This window comes from Anomalospiza imberbis, chromosome 15 (genome assembly GCF_031753505.1).
Source record: "Anomalospiza imberbis isolate Cuckoo-Finch-1a 21T00152 chromosome 15, ASM3175350v1, whole genome shotgun sequence".
In the NCBI taxonomy this organism is placed as follows: Eukaryota; Metazoa; Chordata; class Aves; order Passeriformes; family Viduidae; genus Anomalospiza; species Anomalospiza imberbis.
Genome location: NC_089695.1, coordinates 5259974 through 5281735, shown reverse-complemented (window position 1 = coordinate 5281735; position 21762 = coordinate 5259974). Strand labels below are relative to the sequence as shown.

Below are 21762 nucleotides of genomic sequence, written 5' to 3'. Positions count from 1 at the left end.
GAGCTCCCAGAGACAGCTGATGGATTCGTGTGGGTGTGAAGGAAAAGGCTGATGATATGGACAGTATTCAAATCCATAATGGAAACTCTGGGTATAAATAAGGTTCTTGAGAAAATGAAAAGATGAAGGAGCCTGACAAGAGGACAGTGCACTCTAAAATGCTGGTGAATAATTAAATGAACTAATGACCAGGTGTTGGTGAAAGCAAAACAGAGAGGGGAATGGTTGGAGCACAACTTATGCTCCAACCAGCTTAATGTCTTGGCTCCATTGCTGCTAAGGTTGAAAATCCCGTTAGGTTAATTAAAGACAGCATTTTACCTAGGATTAAAATGAAAAAGGTGCATCACCCATGGACAATTAAATAAAGCAAATTGTCACTCCTTGTATGGGCATTTAATTCTGTCTCACTTCTATAAATGTGGATCAGTTTGATCAAGGACTTAATCAAAAATTATTTAGACAATTACTCCCTGTCTCAAAAGTATTCTCTAGTGATAGGAAACTATTATACAGAATCGTTAAAGCATGCTTAATGGCATTGTCTTAATTATACAATGATAAATTATTCTACTTTTCTTCATTAACAGCAGTTTAGCAGTAGATAATATTATTGTTTATTCTTTCTAGGCAGTGAAAGAGTAACAGTGTTCTTTAGGTAATTAGTTCTAGCAAACTTAGTCTTTTGAAGTGACCAGCCTGTATTTGATCTTTAAATCGTTTTTGTGAACTTGTTCAGCTATACTAATTTTAAGTAATTATATTAATTGAGACCTTGGCTTTTTGTGTTGTTTTATAGTGGCTTGATTTTTTTTTTTTATGTATTTATTTACTTATTTTTACCTGACTGCATACAGTGATGGAAGTATTTAGATAACAATTATTACTGAGGAAACCAAGCACTGGAACTTGGGGCTTCAAATGTGCAGCGAACTCACTTTGTGACCTCGGGTGGGACTCTTTTCTTCATCTTTGCTGTAGAATAAGAATGATGCACATTTAGCTCTTGTGGCTTTTCAAAAGCCTAATAAATATCTGTAAACAGCTGTGAGTTGGTAGTGGAAATATGTTATGCCTGGGTAAAACCTCTTTTTTTCTTTTTCTGGAATGGGAGATAGTTAAGGCCTCACCAAGAAAAGAAGGAAGAACACTCTCAAATAGGAAAAAACTTGAAAACTTTGCATGGTTTTGCCTCTATGTATGTGGGAAGAAAAGATTTCAGGCCCCTTTGTATAACTAGCAATGTTCTGCTTAGTACTACCTTGGGGGATTTATAAGCCCTTCACTGAAAAATGAGCTTTTCTTACCTCTGAGTGACTGTGACACACTCTCCTCATGGCTGCTGTAGCTTCAAGGATGGGAATAGTAGTTGATGATCAGCTACTGAATTGTGTACTATCCCAATAATATTTTAGTGAATTTCAAATAATTTTCAAGAAAAATCAACTAAATATATGCTGTGGCTATTGAGGCAGTAAGTGAATATTGTTTGTGAAGTTTTCTATTTCTCATGCATTGGAGAGAGAAAAGTTTTTGGTTTGTAGCAGGTGAACACAAAGACTTGGGACCTGGGACACTGCAGATGCTTTGCTGATAGTGAAGTTTTACTGGTGTGGTTTCCAAATGCATGGTTCCAAATGCATGGTGCTCCCCAACTTGTTCATAAACTAGAAGCCACATTTAAGAACATTTGTGACTTTATACCTGAATTTGTCTAGCAGCTTTTCCAGCTGAGCTCTGAGAAAGAAACTCCATTTGGCCTCGGTGTCAGCTGTGGTTCTGAGGCCCCTGGGGACATGGAGGAGCTGGGCTCACATCCTCCCACCTTCTCTGCCCCATGGAAGAGGAATCAGTTCAGGGAAGAATAAGGGGTTAATCCTCAGCAGTCAGTGAATGATGGGGCACTGTTTGAAAACTGTCTCCTAGCTCCCTTTCTCAATGGCATGTTATTTTCTTAATGGAATGCTATTTTCGTAATAGATTTGAACAGTTCTGGGATTTTTAAGAAGTTCCTGGAGTACAGAAATCTCTGAAGATAGTCTAGAAATAAAAACATGTATATTTAAACACATAAAAATACATATATAGGATAAATATTTGGCTCAGTGCTTGATTTTGTTGTTGTGTGTACCATTTTGACTGCCATTACCCTGAAAATACTTCCTAGAGCTTTTAGTTATTAAAAGGAAAAAATAAAACCATTTTTTTTCTGCAGTCAAGAAGAACACAGAATGCCTATAAGCATTGTGTGTCTTATATTACTTAACTTGAATCATTCATCACAACTGTTCTGGCATAGCTGATTACCATGTTATACTAAATATATCTCATTTTCAGCTTAATATAGAATGGCTCACTAAAACAAAAATTCAGTATTTGGACAGAAAAAAGAAAGAATTAAAAAATTCAGAAGAACAATTTATCAGCAAAGAATTAGGCTACACCAAACAGACTGTCCAAATATATTTTGGTTTTTAGTGCAAATCAAAACCAGCATACTTGTCACCAATATTACTTCATCTAACAAAGTGCACATATTGTGGTGCACTTAGTTGTAGTATTTATTTTAAAATTTCATTTTATTTATTGCCTCTTTTTTTTTTAATAGAGAGGATCCAGAAGTAGAGATGTTCTTTTTCACTAATATTAAAATCAGAAATAAATACAACAGTTAAATAACCATTTTAATTTTTTGCCTGAAAATTTGCATGGCACCAAAGCTGAATTGTGCATTTTCTCATTTCAAAAAATAGTATTTGCATAAAATAATGAACAGTATTTGAATATCTGAATCACGAGCTTATTTCCAATTGCTGCTCCTGAAAAGGAGTCTAGCCTTTTAAGAGACCTTTTTTTTTTTTTTTAATGAAGAGATTGGTATATGGTGTGCAACTTATTTTAAATAAAAAAAAAAAGGGGGGGAAAAAAAAGGCTGTTTCCAACACTGTCTCCACTATTGTAATGTTTTGATTTAGTTGTGCAGGTGATTTGGGGGCACAATATAAATGTGAAGTTCTTTGTTTCCCCTGAACTTCCAAGTGATTCCTGGGCTCTGTGTGGTGTGAGTGGCAGTTCTAATGGCCCTATGGGCCTGTACACTGTAATCATGTCAGGATCATTACAAAATGCAGCAAACAAGCCCTTGAGTTAGGAAAATGTATGAAACAACTTTAAATTAACAGAGAGTTTTAGCATAAGCTTCACTAAGCCATTAAAATTCATTTTAAGCCCTCCCTCCATGCCTCCTATTGGTTTGACTGTGCTAACACAAAAAGGAGTGGTCATTTTTTTTAAACCCCCTAAACAGAAACCTATTTTTTATTTCTCTTCTCCTCAGCTTTTTCTTCTCTTATCCCCTTTCTTTGTTCCCCCTTGTCTCTGTTGTCCCTGTAGGATGTGCGGTGTTTTAATGCCCTTGCACTGCCCACAGTTACACTTAGGCTCTCATTGCCCCTGCCAAAGTCATGGGCAGGTACACAGGTGCTTTATAGAACCACAATAAATCTTACATTGGATGAATTGTGAGTCAGAAGTGTGTTACACATGTGTAACTTGGGGCACGTGGGATCTGTGCACATCAGCAGCAAATACAGCCTGAGCTATTTATTGCTTTAGATTGACTGCTATGGTTGGTCCAGATCAGCTGAGACTCTATTCCTGTGAAACTTGACCAGCCCTTTAGCAGGCCATTATAAATAATAAATACTTTCTGAATAAACACCTTTCTCAGAAAGTTAGACAGAGCTCCTGTGATTCTGAAATAATTAAACCAAAGCTAGAGGAGAAAAACAGATGAAGTCACTTGTTAGTGGTTGTACTGCTCTGTAGTGTAAGTGGGTCAGAATGAGCTGTATTAGTTAAATCCTTTGAAACAAAAGAAATTATTAAATCAGTTAGGATTTAGGTCAATGACTCAAAATAAACCATTCACAGAGTGCCCTTGAGACAGGCAAGTCAAAGAGTATCAGGAGTTCTGAACTCAAATTGCATCTCACCATTATTCTCTAAGCAAAGCAATCACACCTTACCTTTCCAGGAATACAGTGCATAAATATTTCACTGTCTAACAGGAAAGGTGTTTAGCACTGAATTGAATCAGCTTTTCATCTATTTAACATAAGAATGAAAAACAAAAAGTGAAACAGCTTTTCTAGGAGTGTTTCACAACTTAATTCACTGTGTTTTGAGCCATGTATGGTGATTCCGTTTTCTAAATTTTGAGAATGGTTTGGGCATGATGCTCTGGAACTGGTTTCTGCCTGGCTGCTTTAAGTTCAAAGAAATCCCCAAAGCACAGGTGAGGAGGAGAGAAGTATCTCAGAGAATATTTTGTTGTGTTCAGGTATATGTATTTAATTTCAGATGCTTGGGATTTGTCCTCAAGTAATGGAAAAATAAGGAAAACAAAAAATAAAACTACTGTAATAAATATGAAAATGACATTGAACAAAAATTCCAGTAAAAATGTTATCATTTAATCTATGGCATTTGAAGGACCTACTAAAATTAGTAAAATTCAAGAAATTCTTGATCTTTATCGTATGTTATGGTATCATAAAATCAAGTTATTCACCAAGTTATTCTGATGTCTGATTCTTGTAACAAGATTTGCCTTATGAAAGATCAAAGTAGAGGTCTTGGGACATTTCTACCTTTATTTTCTTGTGTTAGCCAGTTGGATTTACTGTAGCACAGACATTGTGCCTCGCATTCTGCACGTGCAGAAGACTGAGGAGTATTTCCAGGCACGATCAGCAGTGGAACACTGTCTTACCATTTCCTTTTATTTTTGTATTTGTAGGGGAATTGCACAAAACTCTACAAAAGAATGGTTTTTGAGGGAACAATTTCAAAAAACTCTTGTCTTCCCGAGAAGATGCTTTCATAAGCTAATATCCTGGAAATACTCAGAGGTTTTTATCTCAGTCAGAGTAAATCCTTCTTTTAACTACATTAACCAGGAATTAAATGTTCTTTCAGAAACAATAGAAATCAGACCAGACAGCTTTAAGTTTAGCAGTCATAAAAACAAAAAGCTGTTTGTTTGTCTGAACTGACAGACAATATAGAATTCATATGGAATGACAGGCTTTTGTGTTGAATAGCAGCATGAGGACTCCCAGAGAGTAATTGGCAGGTTTTGCTCAATGCTGTAGTGTCTGTGTCTGTTTCTGTGTTTATAATTGTGATAGAGTGATATCTGGATTTGATGAGAGAGTATTAAAATAGGATTAAAGAGCCAGGCATTGATTGTTAATCTAAATGATCATATATCTCCTGAAACTGCAAGAAATTCTTTGTGCCACCAGTGTTAAAATGCTTTACAGTTAGCATGCTTTGCAGTTCAATCAGTATTACAGCACCAAACAATTGAGCTAAAAAATTAAGATCTGGAAGAGTCAGCTTAGCCACTACATGTCCAGAGAGGTGAGAAACAGGAATGTGGATTGATTCTTTCTTTCTCTTTAATCTGAAGTTACAAAACGAACCTTAATGGTTTCAAGTGTCAAACGTCTCTACTTTTGTTTTGGCTTTTCTGTAGGTGTGGTTTTGTGACTTTTTTCCACTTGAAATGTTGAAAATAAATGAAAAAGAAGAAAAAAAATAGGCATGTTTACAGTTCTCATTCCTCACAGATTGCAGAATACCTGTGGGTGGCTTAAAGCAGCTGTTTCTCATGGTTACCTAACTTCTTTAAAATAGAGAAAAAAAAAAAAAACAAAAACCACAAGAAGGCTAAATGTCAAATTTAAATGAAAGCAAGAAACCTTTTCTCTAGGTCACCAGCTCTTCTGGCCAACATTTATTCTCTCTTAGGGCCATAATCTGTTTCAAAAAGCCATGATTTAGCCAATACTTGTGCCCATGCTGTGACCTCTTCTCCTGCAGGTGCTAACAGCTACCACAAGGAAAGGCATGGCTGTCTGCTGCATGTTTTACCATCTTCTGCTGCAGTTTGTTCCCTTGGTGGCAGAGGTGGTGCAAAGAATCTCTGCTGAAATGCTCTGGTGGTTAAAGCAAAGCTTCTGGCCTGGGCACATTCTGGTGGGTGGGCTTGGCAGGGGGAACCTGAACTGAGGGGACAGCGGCAAGGAAAAGCTCTTCAGCTGTCTCAGCTAAATTCACCCAAACCATCCTTCAACTCCTTAGCCATATTTAAAAAAAAAAAAAAAGGCAAGATGTTTTGTTCCAATTGTTGCTTATTAGCAAATCTGAGTATATTTTTATGAGGGAAGATTTAATTTCCAGAAAAAAAATTTGTTATGAGGATTTCTCAGGACTAGCACAGACCTGGGCATAGAATGCCATGAGAGAAAGACATACATACTAATACCAACTGAAAATAATTAGTACCCCAGTGGGTAGAGTGTTTGTGCTTTTACTGTATTTCTTCCTTTCTAAAGTAGCTTTCATTTTGCAGTTTTTATATGCTAACGATGCATATATTAAAGTCTATATGCCACAGTAAGGGTGTCCTAATTAAGCACACTGTAAGAAACTCTATGGTCCATTGAACAAGAAGAGATTTAGACAGTTTTCAAGAGCTCCAAGTGCTGAGTTGGATAAACTGGTCGACTTGAGGGGTGGTGAAGAAGCTCATCCAGTCATGTTCTGGGGTGCACAAGGGCCCCAAAGTGTGCTCAGACGGTCACAGCCATGCGGGAACGTCGGGGTTGGCATGGACCTCTGGAGAGACCTTGTGCACCTTCAGAGCAGGGCCTTGGGTTAGTGTTAGCCAGGGGCCATAAAATCAGTTGCTGCTGCTTGTGAACATGTTGAAGGATAATGTACAGCTCTGTAATGTATTAATGCTGAATAGGAATAATCTCCTCTTTGGAACTCTCCTGCATGTTTCAGTCTCAATTGCAAGCCCTCCTGCAGGAAGAATGGAAATAATTAAAGCTGGTTTGAGACTACTTTTCTTCTGTTGCATAACAGAAGCAAATATTGTTCTGTCAGTTCTGTGTTGTTACCAGAGTTCATTCAAAAATCAAAAGATGACAGTGTTTTTGTTTTATCAGTGTTTTTTTAAACTCTTTGATGATACGATAGTTTAGATAGAATGCAATTATCTTACAGCATTTAATTTTTTTCTCCCCACCCATTCTGGTCAATTATTTCAATTTCTAGAGGATGCATCATATATGGGCCTTCCCTTTCTTCTCCATCTGTGTCTTCTGCACTATTCTTCAAGGACAAGTCAGGGAGAGTAGAATAAAACAAAACATATTGGCAGCATTACTTACTCTTGTCTCATCTTTTCATGTTGTTAGGTGACAGTGACTGACCCCAAATAGAAGAGTGGCTGTCCTGGAAGCACCGTGCCTGGCTCAGAATAATGGACATAAAGGACAGGAGGCACCGCTCGCTGACGCGGGGCCGCTGCGGGAAGCAGTGCCGCTACACCAGCTCCTCGCTGGACAGCGAGGACTGCAGGGTGCCCACCCAGAAGTCCTACAGCTCCAGTGAGACACTGAAGGCATATGACCATGACACCAGGATGCACTATGGAAATCGAGTGTCTGACCTGGTGCACAGGGAGTCGGATGAGTTTCCAAGACAAGGTATGTTTAAAGTCAGGACTGGTTCCTTTTACGGTGCTCCTCAGTGGACAAGTCTGTTCCCTGTTAAAACATCTCAGTGCTACAAGGAGTTTTAATGAAAGAGCTCTAGGAGAATGCATATTATCTTCCCATTATTTCTACTGCTTTGTGCTAAATTAGAAAGTTCTTTCTTTTCTCAGAGTTCTGGTACTTTTGAAATCCACAATTTGTAAATGAGGCAAACTGAGATTCACTGATCAAAACATCTCATAGACACAAATGCCATGACCCTTAACCAGAGAATGTCTTTTGCACAGATATTGAGGTTAGCCAATGTACTAGCTTTGTATCCTGTTTCCTAGGTTAATTTTGGAAATTATAATGGCATTTTCACCTAAATGTGTCTCTCTTTAACACAAAATCTGTACTGAAAACATAACTAAAACACTGTTACAGTAATCCATATGGCCAACAGACATTCATTATTCATCAGGTGCCTTGGAAATCTTTTCCTGTTCCTGAATGCTGGGTAACTGAACTGTGGGAATGGGAGTGGTGGTTCCTCTGACTTCATTTTGTCACTGCTCACCCATATTTCTCACCCTTGACCTCATAAAAATTAAAAGGAGGAAACCCATCTAATTACTTTTGCAATTGGCTCTAATTGATCATTGCAGCCTACAACTAATGTTTGAAATAATCTGCTTGTATGACCTTGTAAGCTAGAGAAATTAATCTGTTATTTTATAAAAGGGTCTTGCTATATCCAATAGATTAATGAATTAAAAATGTAAATATTTTTACTGAAAACCTGTAAATGTGCTCTGTACACACATAGTTTTATTCTCATTTGGGTATTTTCTTGTCTCAAGAACTTGTAAGCCTCTGTGCTGAAAACATTAGCAGACATTGCTTCATAGGAGCTGTGTTTAACCATGTGGTTTACTTGTCCAAATAGCCAGGTTAAATTGGCATTCAATCAATGATTAGGTATGGCATTTGAATTAAAATTGTTTAGTGTCAGTTGAAGAAGCAGATATGATTCATACCAGCTAAGATACAGGCTGGGTTGATGGATAAATGTATAGTTTTTTTGCCCCTCTCAATGGAAGGTAAATCATCTGGTACATAATTTAAATGTACCATAAAACTCTTCTGGTTTGTAGATGTGCTTGTTAACAGCATGTGATAGTTCTCTGCTACACATTTCTAATGTTGTGGCTCAAGGAATGGGAAGTAACCACACTTGTTGTGGAAATCCTTCAGTGGAATGTCATTTCTTATACCTGGTATCATGTCACACATCTTGTTTGAAACATTCTGACAGCAGTCAGTGTCTGTCTTCCCCTTTCAATCAAACTATCTAGTAATTAGTGTCGATAATTAAGCCCTTGTCTAATCCCTTGTTTCTCTCGCATTTGTCTGCAGACATGTGGGAGTGTTTGCATTGTGCTTGGTCTGTCAAACACCCAGTTCTGTTTTCTGGGGTAATCTCTGTTCTTAGAAGGTCTTTCTTTGCTTTGAGGTGTTTACCTAAGATAAAGCATCAAAGTGCACCTCCAACTTCTGAGCTGCTAGAGCCAGTTTCACTGCAGTTTGTTCTACTTTACTGTACAGGAGTCATCTAAATATTACTTTTCCCTATCAGGATGATTGATACTTCAGCTCAAGTGCCTCATTTTCGTTTGCAGGTCATTATTCAGCATTTCATAATGGTCTTTTATTCTTGATTACTGATTTAACAACTGTTCATCCTCCCCCTGCTCTTAATGTGTTCTTCTCTGCCCTCTTTAAAAAGGGGAATGCAAATTGTTGGTAACTGAATTGAAACACTCAGATTTTTTTTTTTATTATTGTTATTTTTTTCCCTACTAGTTTGTGTTGTTGTGTCTAAATAAATAGTGTTTATTTTAGAGAACCAACGTAATTTTTTTGTTAGATAATGAGCAGCAACTCCTTATTTTCCTGCTTTTGTGAAGTTCAGAAAGCAATTTTTTTAGAAAATAAGTCTGTGATGATTCTTTGCATTTGAAAGCTGGATATCTTTCTGATTGAACAGTTTTACTGACATGAAATTTAAGATAATATGACAGGTAGAGCTAGACTAAGATTTGGTAGTGGTTCTCACTTTCTGTATTAACATTAGATGGATAAAAATGTGGTTCATATAGTAGGAAGTTCTGTTCATTACATCTCATATATGCAGTTTCCAGCTGCAGACATCTAGGAATTTATACATTTAAATTTATTCTAACTTTGAGTGGGTGTTATGATGGGATTAAATTCTCTGGGAAATAAACATGCTTAAAATAGTCTTCAGAGATTTTTTTTGTTCCTCTATTAGAAAAAAGTTTGACATTTTTTAAGGAATTGCAGATATCTTCCTCAGTATTTTGCCTCTTCTATTAGAAAATCTAAATACTTTTGACTTACTGCAAAATATTTGGTTTGACCATGGCACTGGAACTATTCACAGCTGTTTTGAGCTGCCTGTTGTACTTTACTGGGTTTGGAAAATCAATTAAGACAAAGTTGCACTCATTCTGGTTTTGTTTATCATGGTTTGTCAGCGAAATGCTAATAACAAAAATTATATTCAGAGCTCAGAAGTCTTGAACAGTTCTTGCTGGGTTGTTTTAGTATTTTCCTTAGAGGGATGAAGGTTGTCCAGACTTAAAGGAAGGTTTCAGCTGTTCACAGTGACTGATGGGCTGCTACTTAGAGACCACAGCTGCTCTTACAGGTGCTTGGGCTGATCAGACTTTGTCTCACTGCTCATGCTCCCAATAACACCAAGATGAGATCTTTGATCATCTTGTCATCAAACCTGAGTCATCCTCAAGTCTTCTGTTAAAATTAATGTATCCCTTCCAAATCCAACTGAGTTTTGGCAATTACAGTTTTAATACTTCTCTCCGGGACTTTTGACCTTTTGAAAATGAAATGTTTTGATAGATTTGGATTAAATACATTAAATAAATCTTCTTTCATGTATTCTGCCTAGAGTGAGAGCACATTCTTAGTTTTTCTTTGTCATGCAAGGTTTTTGAGTGGCATTCTGCAGTCTGTTGATTTTCATTATATCTGTACAGTTACATAATCCAAGGAAACGTGGGGTAGAGCCAAGGTGGCAGATTCTTTAACATGGACTCAGGTGTAGGGTGGCTTGTGTGGCAGGAGGCCTCAAGGCAGCTCTCCTCTTCTAGCCAGTGCACGTGGAACCTCCACTTCTCCTGAATCAAGGCTTACTTTGGTTTTGTTGGTGACCTGAGAGAAACGTGATCCCAGTGTAAAATATGTATTAGGGTGAGACAACTCTCTTCCATTTCTCCTGTCTAGAATGCACAGTATTATTGAGAAATAAAAAAATATATAATTTGTGTACCTTATTTAATAATGGAAAGAAGCTGAATAAAACCTCCTTCCCATACCCTCTCCTTCCCCAAACCATAAAAGATTATAAGGTTTTATTAATTTATTTAAAAACCTGAAAGCACTTTTCATCTGTGCTTTCATGTGTGTTGAAGTTGTTAATAATGGAGCAATGTACCAGCATTACTAGACTAGCAAATAAATAAAAGTACAAATATTTAGAGCAGCCTTGTGTCAGTATGCTTTTAAGAAAGGAAAAGGTAAAAAAGTCAAACCCAAACCTAACATTTCTCCTCTGATTTATACTGTAATATCAGTCAAATGCCCTTTTGAGCTGTAATAGCAAGATGATCTGATAGACAGGAGTTAAACCAAAACTTTGTGTATAGTAGATCTGAGTCACAATAAAAACCAGAAGAAAATTTATTTAGAAGTGGATTTTCTGGGAGATATCATGGGATTGACTTTCAGTCTTTGGGGTAATTTCTTTTAAATATGCAGAAATTGTTTTCTCTTGGTATTTTGTGTACTTTGGGTTTTTTTTTTTTTTTGGTTTGTTTTTTTTTTTTTTTTTTTGCAATGTTTGAGGGTTTAGTTTTTTTGTGTGTTTGTTTTGTTTTGATTTCTTATTTTTTCCTTTGAGCAGCAAGTTCTCTGGTTTGCAAGTGGTAGTTTAAATCAGTTGTGATAATCTATTCCTTTTCATTTCCCTTACATTCCCCTTCCATCCTGTTTTCTTGGCATTTCCCCATTTTATATCCATTGTGAGTCCCGTTGCTGGGCGTGCTCGGCTGCTCAGACCTCCTGGACTGACCACTGAGAGTCAGAGAGTCTGACCTGGGCTGAACAAAGGTTCATCTTCATCTCTTCTCACCTGCTGGACCAGCTGAGCAGCTCTGATGGGAACTCCAGTAATAATTAATAACACTAGTGCTGGAAAACCCAGCACTATTCTAATATTAATATGTATTTGTAGAATAAACAGCAGCTAGACATAATATGAGAATTCTCTGTACACACAGTTTATCTCAGGGAATAACTTTTTATTCTCAGCAGTTTCCTACAACTGATCATTATTGAAAATCAGCATATGTTTACAGTTTGAATTAGAGACTAAGAATGCAGGGATTTCTGATGCAAGTATACAAGTTGATATAGACTTATGCTCCTTTTTTCCTCTTTTTTGCTCCTTTATTTAGCTTTCAAAAAAGAACTTCTATTTTTACTGCTTCACTACTGGACTCCTCATTAGTTAATAAGTAAGTTAAATTAGGTTCTGGTTTTTTTAAACCATTTGCAAAGTTGCCTCCACATTGTGTAAACCACATATAAAAGTATAACTTGTAAAAACTAGATGTTATCAACATGTAGTAAGCACACACTGAATAAAAGAAAAAATTTAAAACCTTGGGTCTACCCTAAAATCAGCTTAGTAACAATTTTAATACAAATACCTTTTCAGAAGAACTTCAAAATTAATAGGAAATATGTTTTCTATACTTCATAGTCAAATTTCTATCGAGCAAAAGATCTTGTGCTTCAACAAAAGCCATGTTTGTTAGTTTTAATTTTTAAAAAAGATATTTTAAATGAAAATTATTTTGATTAATTCTAATAATGAAAATGGCTAACATTGAGCAAATCTTGCAAATTTGTTCCACCTTCTGTGTCTTGCCTTCCAAAGGTTCAATTGATATTTTTTAGCATCTGGTTTTCAGCAAGATGTGTTTGGAAGGGAGGCTGATTACTTGAGAGTGTTCTCAAACTGATGGAGATACTTAGATTCTTTTCTAATGCACTTATTAACATTGAAATGTCAGATTTAGAAAGCTTTTACATTTGATCTAGATTTGAATTGGGCATCTCTGTCCCTGCATCCTAGGCAGGTTCCAGAAAATGAGATTTTACATGTAGTCCTGAATTTGCTTTAGTGAATATAATTTTGTTTCTGTGAACTTGAGAACCCCTCTAAAGCTTATTTTCTGGTAAAGGAGCAATTAGACCATTCTCCTTCTTCTCCTTTTTTCTCATTATACGGGAAGAAAGAACTATTTAAATAAAATGGAGTTCAGCAAATATTTAACATACAGCAGCATTTATTTTGGATTATATGCTATTGAATTCTCCAATACCACATGTTTTTAAGGTCTGCATCTTCAGAAAAAATAAGGAAAGGATTAGATATTTGTATTTTAGTGAAGTGTGTGGAAGATGGGTAAAGCACCAGAGGGTATTCACTGCTCCAATGCACGAGTCAGTTTTCAGCTCAAATGCATTGGGACCAGGTTTTAGGCATATTTTTGTTAACTCTGTAATTGCCATTTCTGCTTTATTTTTTTTCCCATGTTGTTTTGAAATGTCTTACTGCTGGGAACTAAATTCTAGACTCAGTGGACAGCTGGTTCATCCATGGTGATGATTGCTCTGTTTATATTCTTCTGTCCCACCTGTTTGTTCTCCTAAATACTTTCAATGTATAACGTGATTTCTAGAAGCCTTTAAAATATTGTGACTGGACCCAAATGCACACACTTCACTGAGTGAGAAAAACTTAAGGAAAGTTTCAAACAAATAAAAACACCACCCAAAGCTCATTGTCCTCCTTAGAGAACCATGGGGGTTTTGGAGTTGAGTCCAAGTGCTGATGACCAATTCATTTAAAGCCTATAAATCAGTAGAAAAACAAAATGATAAGGAAGTATAATTTGTTGGGTAAACAGAGCCCAGCATTTGTTCTGTTTTTTTAATATTATTTTTCTCTGGATTCAGAGTTCCAGGTCAGAGGATCTGCAGTTACCTTCCCTGGCCTGCTTTTGGGTTGCTCATTAACTTTCATCAGATTACTTCTACATTGATCCCAGTAATCTTTCCTTGAATTAAACACATTCTGAAGTTCTGGAAACATCAGCAGACTGTGAAGTAGAAGTAGATCATGAAAATCCATGACTTCCACTGATGAGCAGTGACTGTGGGGACTCAGCCTCCATGTTAAAAGCAGATGCCAGCTTCTCTCTGGGTTTTGGAAACTGGCTTCAGTTTTAGCCATTAGGCCTGGTGATGCTCTTTTCTGTGGTGATTCTCTTTCCTATTGGAAAACCCACAGTACCCAGTGTTTTTCTATACAGATTTAATTAGATACTGCAGTTCAGTCAGTTGTGTGTTCTGTGAACTGTCTGTCAATCTAAGCAGAGCTCTTCAAGCATCTGCCTGTATAATGTCATCTTCTGTCATGAATTTCAACTTGGTGGTGGTTTCTAAACCCTTTCCTACATTTTAGTCTGTCTCTAATGGAAGTGAAATATACCATGGCCATGCCCTCTATGCCCCAGTGATGTGGATAAAGACAGGTTGAAGAGACAGTGACTTGTATAAAGGTGGTTCTTTGACACTATTTCATGTTTGTAAATCCAACTTCAAATTAGCTTTTCCTGGTAGCAGTCAGTTCCTATTGAGGTGCTCATCCTTTAAGGTTCCAAAATTGTTTGAGTCTAGATACCTGATTAGATCAAATAGCATGCAGATATCTTTATATATTGCCTTTTTTTTTCTCCATGTGAGTGCTTAGCTGGAAGTGACTGCAGTGAATGCAAAAGTACGTGTCTGTGAATGCAGACCATATTGGAAACAGAGATTTACTGTCCCGAAGTGTAATGCTTACTCAGCCATCTGATGAGATTTGAACACTAAACAGTTTGAGAGGGATGCATAAAGCTGTTTTATTACAAGATGCTGTTATGAATTGTAGCAGCTTTCCTTATGCTATGTTGCTGTTGCCAAACAAGTTGCATGAATGTAAGCAGTTTTATTTGTAATTACTTCCTTACATTTCCTTTGAATAGCTGGGTTATAGGTTTGTGATTCCTTCTCCTCCACTGGTGGCCAGCTCTACATCCTGTTTAATTCAGAATGAAAGGATATCTTTTTAAAACTGCTTAGAGGAAAGCCTCTCTGAGGAATGCTACTGCTAATATGGGAGGTGAAGTGGGGCTCAGATGTTTGTGTGTGTGGTAGAACCTTGTTAAAATGGATGCAGAAAGCTCAGAAAAAACAGTTGGCTGTTTCTTCATATTGCAATGAAAACTAAAGAGATCTTATTTTAGCTGAAAATGAGCAAGTCCAGAAAATGGAGGAATAAATCACTCACCTAAAGAAATGTTATGGAAAATACAGTAGTTAAGACCTATTCTTTTTCCTAGACCTGGACGTTACAAACTGAATTTAACACTTGAAACTGTTCTTGACAGAGCAGTGAAGGCAGTCCTGTTTGCTTGCTTATGTGTAGCTAGAATTGCTTTGATGATGCTGCTAGACTCTGTTTTCCTTACGACAATTACTCCTTTCACAAAGATAGTTGTTTGAAGAAGATTGCAAGAGAAGAGCAGTTTGATCATCAGTGCTGAAATGTCTCTTCAGTGTAGTTTGTCCAGTGTAATTTTGAATGTTGAGTCTTGGTCTTCTGTTGATTGCCTTGCAAGATTCTTCCTCAGTTTAAAAAAACAATTTGCTTGGAAGAATTTGCCAGTATCTATCTGTTTTATTCCAAGCATTGCTCCTTCTATCCATGCTCTGAGCTCAGGTATGCCTTGCCAATCCTAGCATTGTTAGACATCTTTTAGCAACCTATCCTCACTCTCATATTCCTTCTCTCATTATTGCCTCATTTATGCACTCTTAACTTTGGAATCTTGATCCTTTCTGTTTGATGTGTTTCTTCTCTTGGCATGTTTTTCCAAAGTCATGTGTCACCTAAACCTTATAGAAATTTTCTTGTACAAGGGGATGGCACCAAGCACTGCAGCTGAGGGGTTTTGTTTTGCAGTTCCACCAGCACTTGTAGAATATAAAGAAATGTCTACTGCTGAGGAAATTTGAGCAGCTGCCTAGCATCAGCTGTATTTTTTCCACTATTCCATGTGAAAACCACAGAATAGCCTGTGGTCAGTTTTTACCTAGAAGAGAGCAAGTTGTCCGCTGTCTATGGAAATAAGTGGAAATTTTGAATATGAAATTCTTATTCATAATCATATTTAATTATATGAAATGGTAAAGGCTCAGTTGCTGATGACTCAGTTCAGTACAACTTTGTCTTCTCAACTACATTAATCAACTCCATTTGTTTAAATACTGAAGTAAAAATTATCAGTATTTTAGGTTTTGCTACTTAGACCAGAAGCAATGTTAGTCAGATAATTTAAAAAAAAAAAAAAGAAAGAAAAAAGAAGACCATCATGTAGAACAAATTGCATAAATGTTATTCCTTCAAGCAAATGGATACTCTGTGGTAGCTGGTCTAGAACTGTATATTCACTTTTTAAAACTACTTCCAGTAGAGTACTGTGTTTTAAGGTTGGCAGTTTATGGTGCTATATTAACTATTATAAATATAACAATAATTTTTCACATTATATAGTTAGAGTACCAAAAAAAATTTTATAGATGGCAGTCAATTTGATTTCATAGCAATATCTGATTTTCTTTTGAAGTTTTTCACTTCCTGAGATAGGCATTTGAATGATATTGAAGACAAGCTAAAATGGTACTTAGTCTCTGTGGGGAAAGTATTACCTTTGACTAAACTTATTTACAATATGCTAAAAGTTTACTGCAAAAAAAAGTGGTAATCTGGACTTCATATTTGCTTAAGTTATCTTACCAAAGAGTTGGAGAGGTGGAAAGAGTAGTGTTAGTCCTGTTGCTTCTCTTTTTGGGGGATTGGGGTTTAGTTTCTAGCATGTCTGTTAAACTTGCTGCAGATATATTTTGACACTAACATTAAAGTAATTCACGCAAATAAAATTTTGTGTATGACTAGGCAACTAAGTGTGTGTGCTCCTGTTAAGATTGTTTCAAAATAAAACTTGTAAGGCATTATTACCAGTATGTGCTTCAAGCACTGAATTTATAAAGTAGATTGTTAATAATATTAGGAATGATATATCACAGCTGTAATGCCATGTCTTCCAAAGTTAATGAATACACAATTTTCATAATGAAAAATTAAAATAAGGTTAAAGTGGTTCATAAGACTGCCTACAGATCCAGCAGAAGTCTAATTAGAAGAAAGAACATTAAATTTGAGGTACTTGGAAATATATATTACCTAGTGTCATATACGGACTAAAATCTTGCACTTTTATTTAGGATTGCTCAAATGTGGACAATTCAACCAGAACACAGCACAGAAAACTGAAATGTTATTTGCTTTCTGAAATCTCTGTGTACACAACAGATTGTGGATTTAGATGTCTTCAGTACTTCAGTTATGTGAGTCTCTCTTGTTGACTCAGTGCAACAATCTCTCATCCGTGTTTGCCCGTTTCTTTTCCATTTCTGAAGTAAAATGAACCTCTGTGCTTGTTTTTCCTATTACCAAAGCCTAATGAAGCTCTTGTTGCTGTGCCGTGGTGGTTGGGGGCAGCTGCCACGGAGCAAGGCTGGTTTGACATGCCAAGGTCTGTTTGAAAGAGGCCACTGCCCACAGCTGCTCAGCTTGGAGAGTGCTGCCACACAGCTGGATTTGTACAATTCACCCTCAAAGAAAACCTGGGACTTCCCTGGTGATGTTCAGGGCACGAGGAGCTGCTGTGCCGCGTTCCTGTGTCGGGGCAGGGTGGAAAATGTGTGGCACTGCTGGAAGAGGACAAACTGCCTTCTCTTCCCCCAGAGAAGGAAAAAACCTTCCTGTTTGCCCAGGCAGGAGGCTGGGGAGGCTGAACACATAAAAACTGAGATGATGTTGTGATACTGCACTTCCCTCGACTTCTTTTTGCTTTTTGTATAATGCAGAGTGACTGTAATTGAGATTATATTTGGAATAAGCTGCCTTTGTGGTTATCAAATATGTCAGCCTTGCTTTTTATGTTTATATGCCAGGTTTGTAACTCTTATAAGCTGTTATTGCATGACAGACTCCTCCATCTTAATTTCAGTCTCTTAAATTCATCTTCTTCCTTCATTTTTTTGACAGCATAACAATATTACACCTTGATCCCAGTGTATCTATCCCACACGGGGTTTGCTGTGTGGTGATTTTTTGGCCATCACTACATGAGCAGAACAGTCCTTGTTAACAAAATTCCTCTGAAGTATTGCTTTAGAGTGAATTTTTTTTTGTTGATCTCTCTCTTTTCTCATTATGTCTACAGCTTGCAAAAGCATAATGGACTAGAATTTATCCAGTTTTTCTCCAGTATCTCTTTTACTCCTGCGTATCTTAGTATTCAGTTTAAGGAAGTGTAGCTCAAAATATATTTCAGAATTGTGGCAACTTATCCTCTTAGCCATACAGGCGTGATATTTATAAAACAGAAACATTGGCATTTTAAGACATGATAATGATCTGTAGAATAAGAAGGCAAAGGAAGAACTTGAAATAAATGCAATGACTTGACAGAAAAAAGAAATCTGAAATTGAGGTAATTTTTACAGATGTAACATTGTGTTTTAAAATATACAAATATACAATTTTTTATTGTTTAATTGTACTGATTCAGTTATTGAATGTAAAGTATCCATTTGCTTAGCTGTGGAGTAGTGCAGAAGAGGGATTTAATTCACATTCCATTTTTTCCCTGAAAATTTTGATTTTTCTTATTATATCATGGTTTTGAATTCTAATTTAATTCTAATTTAATTTTAATTATTTTAATTATCCCAGCACCACTGTTTTGTTGTTTTTTTTAAATCTTTATTGTTTAAGCTATATTTGGAGCAGGTGAAGTTGACAATCCTTTTCATAGAATGGTTTAGGTTGGAGGGGACATCAAAACCATTTCTTTCTAAGCCCCCTGCCATGGCCAGGGACCAGGTAGCTCAGACTCCATCCAGCCTGGCCTTGGAAATTTCCATGGAAGGGAACCCTCTGGGCAGCCCTTCTATTCAGATCAAAAGAGGGAGTGACCATTTCAGAGAGCAGAGAAAATACAGTTCGTAGTGTATTTGTCAGGCATGGGAAAGGCTTGTTTACTTGTCTTTGCACCAGGGACATGCAAACAAATAAACGGCTCAAACTGATAGAGATTTACCGTAGATCCTCCTCAGGTGATGGGAATAATGTGCTGCAAGAGAGGAGCTACGGTTGCATATCAAAAAACGCTGTTAGAGAAATGCACAGTAAATTTCCACAAGTGATTAAATAAATTAAGCTCCTGGACACGTTTATGGTACTGTTTTCAAAACAGGAATTAAAATCTCTGTCTCTGGAGGTCGTATGACTACTTAGCAAGGAAACAGACTCAAAGTTATTGGTAGCATCAGTGAATAGCAAATATGCTTTTTTGAAAACAAGATGTATTGTATCTCATGTGTTTGCTACATTTAGTCCAGCAGTATAATTTACTTAATGCTCTGCAATATTCCTGGGGGGAAAAAAAGCCAAATTGTTTGGCTTAAGTTCATCTTGTTCATATGTAAGAAGATGACTGTAGTAAGTACTTCATTTCTTGTTTGTTCTTGTAAGAGAACATCTTACAGAGATGATGGCTCTCAAAGGCCTTTACCACTTCAGCTTTCAAGACAGAGGGTGAAGTTGAGCTAAATCTCTGCACAAACTTTGCCTTTCTGCAGCCTGAAAGGTATACTGAAATACTGAAAAGTGTTTCTCTGTTGTCAGCAGCTCCAAGAACAGAGTTTTGTCGTTTGGTTCTGCCCTTGATCTTTGGCAGCCACAAACCTCCCCATGAAAGAACCAAAGGAAATCTTTTAGCATAGTGAGCAGCTAAAGGATGAAGTAGACCCTGTTGCATAAGAGGGCAAACTGTGATTTCTTATCATTTAACTTCCTCCTGTTCCACTTAGAAACATTTTCGTATGGACTATCTTAAATTTCTTATGACTCCAGGTTGTAAATTAACATACGGCATAATCTGAAATGCAGATGAGGGGAGAGAGGGCACTTGTGGAAAGTGGCTTCTTGTCTTACTGTCAAGGAGACTGTTATGCTTGAAGTTTTATATTTCTGCTGAAATCCAGAGATATTTTTGGATATGCAGGTGGTAGAGTGTGTCTGTCAAATTTTCTATTTTTTTTTATCTCAATGAATTCTTTGCAAGAATCTTGGCAAAATATTTTGAATGCATTTGTGTTTTTTCCTTTTATCTCTATATTCACTATTCAATTGCATCATTTTTTCTGATTTTTTTATCTCAGTGGTCCTTTCTTAAAGACTTCTAACCTGTGCAGAACAATACTAGTAAATAAAGACCTGTAAAATCACAGAAAAAAAAAATCTAGTGAATTTAATAGAAGTGAGAGTGTCTTCCATGTTGAAAAGGTAAATTTTCAGATATGAGGATTGATGTGGAAGAGAGTTAGCAAGATAAAGATAAGATGAGCAAGGCTGGTCAGGAACAATGCTGAAAGAGGCTGAAGAAAAAAAGGTGTCAGTTGTGGGCTTTAGGGTGCTAACTCTGGGCAGAAGCAGCAGGAAGAGAAAGCATTAGCAGAACTTTTTGAATGAGCTCTTATCTAAATTAATACTGAGATATAAAAAAAAATGGTACTGAGGCACCTGAGTTTTTTTGAGGCAGAGTGTGTGGTGCTTTATTTTATTCACTGCTCTTCTCAAGCTCAGAACACACCAGGCAGTGTTTGCACAGCCCTGGATGAATTTGGAATTGTACTTGTGGTGTCATCTTTTCCCACCTAAATTTTTTTTTTCCTCACAGTCTCTATTTGTCATGTGTGTGACTGAACTCTGAGAGACTGGAGCTTGAAGTGCTGTGCTGATAGTGCCTATTTTAATTATTTTTCCTTCTAATAATTAACTCTAAATAATTAATAGCCATGGTATATCTGAGTTCTCAGTATAAAGCTGTCACTTTATTTTTTAGCATTTTCATTATGACATTACTAATGCTTGATTACAATGATTCTGGCCACCAGTACTTCCCATGGATTTGAACTCTCTTCTCACTTTACAGTTCTCTGTTGGGTTTGTGTCATTTTCCTATTGGAAGGTGAAATTTCACATCAGTAAGGCAACCATATGCTGAGCTTGGCTTTATTTCTTCCATAAGAATGTAGTATTTCATTCTTCTAGACAGTGTCATATATATATACACACACATATCATAGTTTTATGTATATAATTGCATTTACTATTTATTTTATATAGACATTGTTCTCACCTTCAGAAAGCAGGTTTTGTAGTTTCTGACAACGAGCGTTTATTTACTAAGAAAACAAATTTTACTTTCAGAGCTTTTCGATTAGAAAGGAAGAAAAGCAAACTGATTATTATGAACTATAAAATTATTCAGGACTGAATACCAGTAGATAATCCAGGGCACTTTAAAATGCAATTCTTTTTTCATCTGTTTAACAGGCCTCTAAATGATAATGAACTTGTCTTGATCTGCATGTTAATTTGTGGTGAAAGGTGGTAAATAAGAAGTTACCCAAGAATTAAAGTCTAAGAAAAACAACTTGAAATGCCTCTATTTCATCTTTTATGTAGCTAAAAATGATATAAAATGGAAGAAGACAGAGGTGAAATGCTTAAGAATGAAAAATGTATAGATTTTAAGTAATTCATAGCTTTTTTTTCCTGAAGAGAACAAAAGCTAAGATTATATATGTCATTCTGATGTACCAAATCCTATTTAAATAATTGAGATGTTTGGATTTTGTTATTTTTTGTCTTACTCTAACTCACATATTATGCCAGTGGGATAAATGATGTTGGTTCATTCCCATTTTACAGACAAAGTGCAGGAGAAAAAAGATTAAGTGAGTTGCTCAGGGGCATGAATAACATTGTGAGCTGGAAAAGGCAAAAAAATCTTTGCACTTAGATTAGCAATCCATTTTTATTTATATTAGCTAATATTTCCGCTGTTGATTTTTT

The 21762-nt window shown here is 36.5% G+C and overlaps 1 protein-coding gene across 18 annotated transcripts in view; it reads left to right on the top strand.

Annotated features, from left to right (window-relative positions):
* Positions 1–21762, top strand: part of TENM2 (teneurin transmembrane protein 2) — a 1085256-nt gene that overhangs the window by 595312 nt on the left and 468182 nt on the right. For all 18 annotated transcript variants that reach the window (XM_068205619.1, XM_068205638.1, XM_068205636.1 and 15 more), the window contains one exon: positions 7282–7565. In XM_068205619.1, the coding sequence (XP_068061720.1) occupies positions 7340–7565 (226 nt within the window). In that variant the 5' untranslated portion in view covers positions 7282–7339. The remainder of the gene's footprint in view (positions 1–7281; positions 7566–21762) is intronic.